This window comes from Quercus lobata, chromosome 7 (assembly GCF_001633185.2).
Source record: "Quercus lobata isolate SW786 chromosome 7, ValleyOak3.0 Primary Assembly, whole genome shotgun sequence".
Taxonomy (NCBI): domain Eukaryota; kingdom Viridiplantae; phylum Streptophyta; class Magnoliopsida; order Fagales; family Fagaceae; genus Quercus; species Quercus lobata.
In genome coordinates this window covers 32,067,531-32,076,345 of record NC_044910.1, presented here as the reverse complement: position 1 = coordinate 32,076,345, position 8,815 = coordinate 32,067,531, and the positions used below count along the sequence as shown (strand labels likewise).

At 34.5% G+C, this 8,815-nt stretch overlaps 1 protein-coding gene across 1 annotated transcript; it reads right to left on the bottom strand.

Annotated features, from left to right (window-relative positions):
• Positions 1–2,245: 2,245 nt before the first annotated feature.
• On the bottom strand, positions 2,246–7,059 carry LOC115953052 (leucine-rich repeat receptor-like protein kinase PXC2). The gene is made up of 2 exons (XM_031070523.1): positions 4,790–7,059; positions 2,246–3,954 (listed from the first exon to the last, which is right to left on the bottom strand). Exons 1-2 carry the CDS (start codon positions 6,244–6,246, stop codon positions 2,511–2,513), a joined length of 2,901 nt encoding a protein of 966 aa, XP_030926383.1. The 5' UTR covers positions 6,247–7,059; the 3' UTR covers positions 2,246–2,510.
• Positions 7,060–8,815: the final 1,756 nt, after the last annotated feature.

Here is an 8,815-nt window from a genome sequence, read left to right as displayed (position 1 = left end):
GGTCATAAAATTACAAACCCACCAAACCCGACCCGACCCACCCATATTTAATATATATTTAAAATATATTTTATATTTAATAATTTAAAAAAAAAAATCAATTGTAGGGCACTTTTATATATATATATATATATTATATTTAATAATTTGCATTTCCTCAATTCCTTCTACTAATACTAATTATATATATATATATATATATATAATATATTATATAATTAATAAATTTTTTTAAATAACCAATTCTTCCTATCCTATATAAAAGCCAATTAATTCACACAAATTCTAATAAATTACTATGGTTGTTTAGTCATTAGTGTTGAGTCTTTGAGGAGTTACATTGATACTAATCTTTAGGTTTTTTTAATATATTAATATTTATATTTTTTTTTACTCAATTTAATAATAAAAAAAATTGTCAAACCCATGGGTTCAACCCGACCCAACCCGACCCATGCACACCCCTAATTCCGTCCAATCCTGTCATTAATTATTCACTTTCTCAAATGGCATCTTTTTTTTAGACTTAATAGTGTGGATTGGACAAAGGAGAACAAAATGACTACATTGCAAATTGGATGGAAGAAGACGGAAGGACTACATTGGAAAGGAATGGAAGTAAAGGATTGAAAGAAAAAAGAAAAAAAGAAGCTTAATGGATTAAATTGAAAACATGTTAAAATTAAAAGGTTTAATCTGTAATTTAACCTTTTCTTTTGCTTTTCTTTTTCGTCACAACAACAGCCTTCATATTATTTTTTGCTTCTTCTCAAAAACAAAATTATTATTATTTGCTGTTATTTTAACCATGGTAGATATCAAATGAATTATATGTTTTTTTGGAGTAATTATACTTGTCTGTTACATCTCACATTGCTTAGACATGGCTCTCTGTAATCTTAAGCATGAATTATGCTTTAAAAATTCTTCTCAAAAAAAAAAAAAAAAAATTATGCTTTAAAAATACTTTTAACAAAAGTAGTCTTAAAGAACTTTCCACTTTCTTGATACTAATAAATCCTTCAGTTCAGAATTTTATACGACGTGATTATGAATCAACTACCACCAAACACTAATTCTGAGTTACTGTTTTTTTTTGTTTTTTCATTCTCCACCAGACATAACTCATGAGCAATCAATAGCATGAAAAGAAACCTAGCTATTGTTGGACATGGTATGATTGATTTGTCGAGCACTAGATAAATTAGCATTCAAAAAGTTTATAAGTAGTGCTTTTGAGGACCCCCATGTGATGTGCTTTCATGATGTTGAAAGCCATTTTCATTAGGTTCCCTTGGGTTCCAACTTCCAACACAGTTTATATAAACTAGCATACTTCAAATGTAAGCCTTAATTATTAAACATAACTGAGTATTTAAGATTTATGATTACAAAAAGACAACACCGTATGATCCAACTTTGAGGGAGTGCTTTGGCTTACATATAATTAGCATCAGTGGGCTTGTACAACATGCGCATGATAGATATCATTTTGAATTGCAAGAAATCATCCACCATGTTTGGCCAGAGGGTGCAGGACATACGTATAAAGCAAAGGGAAAATGGGGGTTCACAATTAAAGTGCAGATAAAAAAGCAAGACACTGCTTTTGTTTCAACAGCATGCATATGTTTGCATCATACTTTTTTTTAATTCTTGTCCTTGCTTTATCTTTTTACCCTCACTCTTGAGCCATTCACTCCATTATGTTATCATCTCTTTTGATTATAAATTACCAAAAAAAAAAAAACACCTATCTCTTTTGATTATTTTAAGAATCAAAATTGCTTTTTGCATACTCCCCCCAAATAAAAAATGGTTCTACATTGGATGGCAGAAGACATTTTTTCCCATTTTCCTTATTTTCATTTTTGATATAAGTAATTATAGTATTAAATTCTATACTCATTAATTTAACTTCAAATTTTCAAATCATATGCATATATCTAAACTTAGATACTGGATCCTTCAAACATACCCCTCAACAATAAGAATGTATCTCATACAATGTATATATGCCTCCTCCTTCTATGACTGTGAGACACAATGTGAAAAGGAAAATGCAAACATCCAATGCATGAAATCAATATTGCTCCCCAACAGAGGCCAGGTGTGGGTAATTAGCAACAAGGGTTATTTGGACTTGGATTAAAGAAGATGTGAAGTTCCTCCAACTGCATATAACAAACATGAGATAACAAAGGACAGATTCAGTCCATGTGATCTATAGACTATACTCAAGATCATCTTAACAAATATATAATGGTGCCTCATTTCCATATCAAACCGGTGAAAAGGAATCCGACATTACAACTGAATAAAATTAATAAAAGAACACAAACAAAATTACAATAACAAACAAAGATTGTGAAGAACAGGACCTTCAACAATCTTTTTCCCCCTTTTTTTTTTTTTTTCTATTGCTTAAAACAAACAAACAAACATACCGGATTTATTTTCACCGGAAAATACATTATATGTTGCTTTTTCTCAATCTCTATAACTTAGATTCACTCTAATTCTTCCTGGCCTTCTGAAGGGCACTGGATGAGCTCCAGAATATTAACCACCTCACTCATGTCCGGTCTGTTTGATGGAACCTGAGAAGCACAAATTAAACCAAGCTTTATCACTGGAATTGCCTCCTCTGCAGGAAAATTATGCCGGAGCCTCCCATCAACACAATCCTCCACCTTCCCTTCCTCCAATGCCTCTCTCACCATGTCACAAAGCACCACCACATCATCCTCCATATACTCCACAGGTCTTTTCCCTGTCACCACCTCCAAAACCAATACCCCAAACCCATACACATCACATTTCTCAGTAATTTTCACAGTTCGACAAGCAAACTCAGGAGCCATGTACCCAAGAGCACTCTGGATTTTGCTGCTCAAAACACAACGGTCTAACATTGGCAATAGCCTTGCAAGGCCAAAATCTCCTACTTTTGGCTCACCAGAGCTGTCTATCAGAACATTTGTTGATTTTAGATTGTAATGAATAATATTCATTTGGTGCAAATGGGCCAACCCTTTTGCCATCCCAAGAACAATGTGGAATCTTTGTCGCCAAGAGAGGCAGTTTCCGTTGTGCCCATCGTGGAGATGCTTATACAAACTCCCACTGGAGATGTATTCATAAATAAGTAGTTGCAATGATGGAGTCCAGTAATACCCTTCAAGGGCCACAAGATTATGGTGCCTGATCTTCCCAAGTGTCTTCACTTCCCTATCAAATTCCTCTTGGGACTTAATTAAACCTGAGATGGTTAGTTTCTTGATTGCAACTGAACGCCCATCACGAAGGACTGTTCTGTAAACAACTCCAAATCCACCACGACCAAGTTCACAGTCCTTGTTGAGCAGTGCATGAGCCCCAGCGACAAAGTCAGCGTCACCCGAAAACATGACAAGCTTGCCATAGTTTGGATCATTAATGGGGGAACAACTGTAATCTTCCCCTCCAGATAATGCAAGTGGAGCAGCAGAATGTGACATTGAAGACCTCACACGGATATTGAGAACAGTAACAGCTACTACACCAAGGGCTATGAAGACAGCTGCACCAATGGCAATGAGAGCAGAGATACTGAGTAATATTTTGTGATGATTCTGAGAGGAAGAACCGCCAGGAGAGGAATCAGAAGAATTAGGGTTAAGGACAAGAGGTTTAGGATGGACAGAAGGGCAGGAGCGATTAACAACAGAACCACATAGGGATGGATTACCAAAAACAGATGAGGGAGAGATAGTGTTGAAGAAGCCCCCCACTGGTAGCTCACCTTGAAGGTGGTTGTGGGAAACATTAAAAGAGACCAGTTGGGTAAGATTTGTCAGCTCTTTCGGTAAGCTTCCAGAGAGTTGATTCAAAGATAAATCTACATATTCAAGATTGGTGAGGTTTGCAATGGCTGAAGGGATTGGGCCAGTGAGGTTGTTCTGAAATAGGATCCTGCATAAGTTGACCAATTAGAACAAAAGGGAAAGCTATTAGAACAATGTAGTTTCTTTAGCTTATTTTGAAAGTACAGAATGATCTTAATGTGACCACAGCAAAAAGGTAAACATTAGAATACTAGACCAAAGACAATTAAGCTCAAGAACACAAAGACCATATTTTCATTTATGGTTAAAACGATACAGAGAGATAATTATTATTTTTTCTTTATATGGTAAGATTGTAGTGTAAAAGTAAAGAACCCTATTTAAATAATTAAAACAAAATTCCATGAGTCAAAAAACATGTTCTCTATCAAGTACTACTGCTCAGACTTTATGCTTAATAGTTACTACTTACTGAGAGATCTAATTAGGACTACTAAAAATAATTAAACTTTGTCCACAGTGCATAAGTAGAAGTGTAGAACGCCAATTCACACTTAGACAAAGGCATCCAAAAGAGAGAGAAAGCCGAGAAAGCAAAAACAAAAAAATGACATTCAAAAACCATTCTCAGTTTTACTACCTCATCAAGTCAGAAAATCCACTGGAGAGCCTTAAAAAGCATCAGATGGAAGACAGAAAAATGCTTATCCAATTATTTTTAATCTTTCCTCCAGTCAGCTATGCCAGCCAATTAATGCTTAAGAGGAAATTAAGGACAGGTTAAACTGTTTTTGACCACAAATTAGTAGTGTATTGGTTTGTTATCAAGGATATTGAGGGAATCAAAGCTCAAGTACTCCATAACCTTAAATTATACATTATTCACATAGCTCCAAAGATTCTCAATAAATTAAAGAAACAGCAAAGCAAACCAAAAACAAAGAGGCAGAAAGAGAGCTTACAAAGATGTTAGAGATGAGCAATTCTCAATTTCGGTAGGAACTTTCCCTGTTAAAAGGTTCTTCTGCAGCCTCAGTTCCTTGAGTGAAACTGCCCCTCCAATTGCAGAAGGAATGCTTCCATTAAGCCGATTGTTGCTCAAATCAAGAACATATGTAGACTTCAATTCACCTATGCCGGCAGGAATAGAACCAAAAAGACGATTCCTGGACATATTCAAGAACTGCAAGGTACTAAGTACACCAATGTTAGCTGGAATTTCACCAGAGAATGCGTTTGAAGATATATCCAAGACCTGAAGACCTTGATAAGATGCTGCTATTGATGTGAGTGAAGAATATTCCGGACTTTCACCAACTCCCTTTCCAGAAAGTGAAACACTTTGTACACTCGGCTTAAAGAACCATGAAGGAATACTGCCATTCACCTGATTATGGCTAACATCAACAGCCAAGAGGTTAACACAATTTTTCATTGACTCTGGCAAGTTCCCTGTAAACTGGTTCATAGATAAATTTAGATTCTTTAATAATGGAAGATTTCCTATTGAATTTGGAATCTGACCCGAAAAGTTATTCGCTGAAAGATCCAAAATCTCAAGGTCTCTCAATTCTCCAATCCAGTTCGGAATTTCTCCTGTGAATGAATTTCCACGCAAACTCAGAGAAGTACATGAACTAAGTCTCTGCATTGACTCTGGAAGACTCTCAGAAAGGAAATTGTCACTAAAATCAACCAATTTCAGAAGAAAACAACCCCCAATATCCCAGGGAAGCTTGCCAGAGAACCGGTTTGAGCTCAAATTTATAGCTCTCAAATCATACAAGCCTTCAATTCCTGCAGGAACTACTCCCTCTAACAAATTATCTGACAAATCAAGAGCCTGAAGCCCCCTCAAATACCATAATCCAGAGGGCAATTTCCCCAAAATCCTATTAGATGAAAAGTTAACCGAAACCAATGTGGAGCATAAACTCAAAGAATCAGGAATATTTCCTGTGAGATTGTTCCTAGCAAATGAAACCACTTTCAATGATCCGCATTGTTGAAAAAAGCCATCTGGGATATCCCCAGAAAGCTTATTCCCACTGAAATTAACAACTTGTAAGCTTCCAAGGTGAGCAAGATCAGGGCTTATAGTCCCTGTGAAGTTGTTATTGGAAAGTGACAGAATTTGAAGGAATTGCAGCCTCAGGAGGCCACGGCCAATGTGCCCAGATAGCGAAAACCCGTCGAGTACGAGTTCAGTGACCCGGTTAGTCTTAGGATCACATTTGACTCCGACCCAATTGCAAGGACTACTAGCATCTTCGTTCCATGATGTTAGTTTGTCCTTTGGGTCTTGAATTCCAGCCTTGAACATAATCAAGCCCAGAATGTCATCGTTGAAAACTGGGTCTAAACAATGAACTATAGCTGGAGCTAAAACAACAAAAAGGACTACTAGCTTGTATAGCATTTTCAAATACCAAAAGGCTGACACAGAAGAATTCAAATAAAACTAACAAGAAATGTCATTTTGGGCAAGCTCAAAAACGAAGCTTCAAAATGCAAAAAAGAGTGAAATTTTTTGTATCGCACAGAGAGAGAGAGAGAGAGAGAGGAAAGTTCCTAAGACACAAAATGAAGCTCGATATGGACAAACAAACAGAGTGTGAAAGAGTTACAGATCATCTATGAATCTCCAAATCTTATTAGAAGCTCAAAAAAGAACAAAACAGAGAAAGCAAGCACTTTGCAAATTGCATTAAGGCAATGTTGTACTAAAAAACAAAGCAAAGGAATCCTCAACAAACAACAACAACAAGACCCACTTTCCTCTTTCACTTCGTATAGTTCAAAATTTACTTGCTTTTCTTTTCTTCTTTTTATAAAGCAAAGTAAAAAAAAAAAAAGCAGATATACTATACTAACAGTGTATAATACAAGTAATTCACACTGTATATTAATAATATTATACAACCATAACAAAAGCTCAAATCAATTATAAAAAGACAAACCCAACAAATAAAAAATAGAACTATGATTAAGAATCGAAGATTTGAGGACTGAAAAGGTTTGTGTTTGGAGTTACAGAGGTTGCGCCGGAAATGGTGCCGGAAGCTGACACGTGTCAGCGAATGGACCCGAAAAGTTCGCCGTAAAAGCGCTTTCAGAGAGTGAGACAGAGAGAGAGAGATAGGATTTTGGGAACCCTAGTGTGTGAGAGAGAGAGAGAGTAATAAAAGTCTTGTTCTTCGGAGAGCAAAGCAGGAGCATTTAAAGCTGGTTTTAACGCCGAAAACACAGAGAGAGCTAAAGAGAGAGAGAAGGGTGTAACAGTCTTTTTAGATTGTCTTTTTTAGGTGGCCTTCCTAGTCCCTCCTGGGACTCTTTTTCTTGGTCAAACCAGTATCCGACGTGTCATCCATGCTGGTTTTTTTTTTCCATTACTTTACCATCTCACGTGCTTTTTTCTTTTTTTTTTCTTTTTTTTTTTAATTAAGAAAATTCCAAACTTGCAAATTTGAAATCACAAGTTTACAACAATGGAGATAAATGCATGTTTCATTCAAAACAAAAAAGAAAAAGAAAAAAAGAAGAGATAAATGCATGTTATCTTTTGAAACGTTAGGAGGTGCCAATTGAGTTATAAGAATAGTTTTAAAAATTAAACCGATGATAAAATCAGATTTGCCTCTGGTTCCCAATTTTGACCTTTTTTTAAAAAAAATTTCATTGCTTTTAGGCATTTTTTAGGACTGGACTAGTCTCTAGTTTTTGGTTCAACCAGTCAGACCAGCTGGTTCAGTCCGTTTTTTAAAACTTCGGTTATAAGACTCTTGGTATTTGAGTAATGCTATAAACAACAATTTTTACATCTTTCATAATTTTTTTTTTATTTTATATATAAAATAATAATATATTAACATTTGGCTAAACTATTCTACTCTCTATTTATGAGTCATAAGATACCCTGAAAATTCCATGAATTAATAGTGTGATGAATGAAACTTGTGACTTATGGGTCTATGGTATGGTCTTCAAATCTACCACTCTAATTTACCTAAAGAAACCACAACAATTGAATTGACAATATTTTATTGTTTTTTATTTGGGCTTGTTACTTAATCATTTTATTATCTATTATTAACAACTTGCCAACTTGATAACTGTGAACATTTTTGTGGCTCAAAAATTATTGATTCAATTTTTCCCAATTAACATAGTTTATCTTGATTAATATGTAATAAAAATAGTATTATTCATATAAAATGGATGTTTGAACTTTTAATTTTAACTTGTTAATTTAGCAAATTATGAAAAATGTTATGGAATTTTGTTCTCTCACCTTATTTATTAAACTTGTTCTATTCGTGAATTTTGAACATAATTGTTAGTAACATATGAAATTTTCATTTTACAATTGATATCATCCAAGCTCTTCTTTGTCATATATTCTTTTTCTTTCCGAATTTTGTGGAATAGTTCAAGATTATAAATTGAAAGTAATCCTATGAACAAAGTTTTTTTTTTTTTTTTCAATGTTAAGAAAGTCGTATTCTTAGGATTATGAGGACCTATAAGGACCAAATAAGTGGGGCATACTTTGCGTATGCATATTTTAATAAAGTAACATAGTGAAAATTTAATAATTTACCTTGTAAGGCATGCTAATACTGCAATCATTTCCACAAATTAAGCAAGATCTTTTGTACTACGGCATGGGAATAAGGGAACATAAAATATAATAAATTTATTTTGAATAAAATTTAAGACAATGATATTTGACCCCAAAAAAAAAGATTTTCTATTGACATATAAACTCACATAACTGTTTTGTAGTATGAATTTTGTGAAAGATTAATCGGTCAATTACGCAAACGTAGAAAAATAAACTCCATTAAAAGTATGTGATTTTCACATGGCCCCAGGTGAAAACTAGAACGTTAAACTTACGGTGAATACCCAAAAAACAGTAAAAAGACAAGGCCACTGCGTCCTTTTCACTCCAAATTGTAACGTTGTTCGAGAACATAAGCACCTTA

Excerpts from the sequence above, each read along its gene's own strand:
- LOC115953052 (XM_031070523.1), bottom strand. The coding sequence starts at position 6,246 with ATGCTATACAAGCTAGTAGTCCTTTTTGTTGTTTTAGCTCCAGCTATA. Across the intron at positions 3,955-4,789 it reads TGCTCATCTCTAACATCTTT|GATCCTATTTCAGAACAACC; the intron begins GTAAGCTCTCTT and ends CAACTTATGCAG.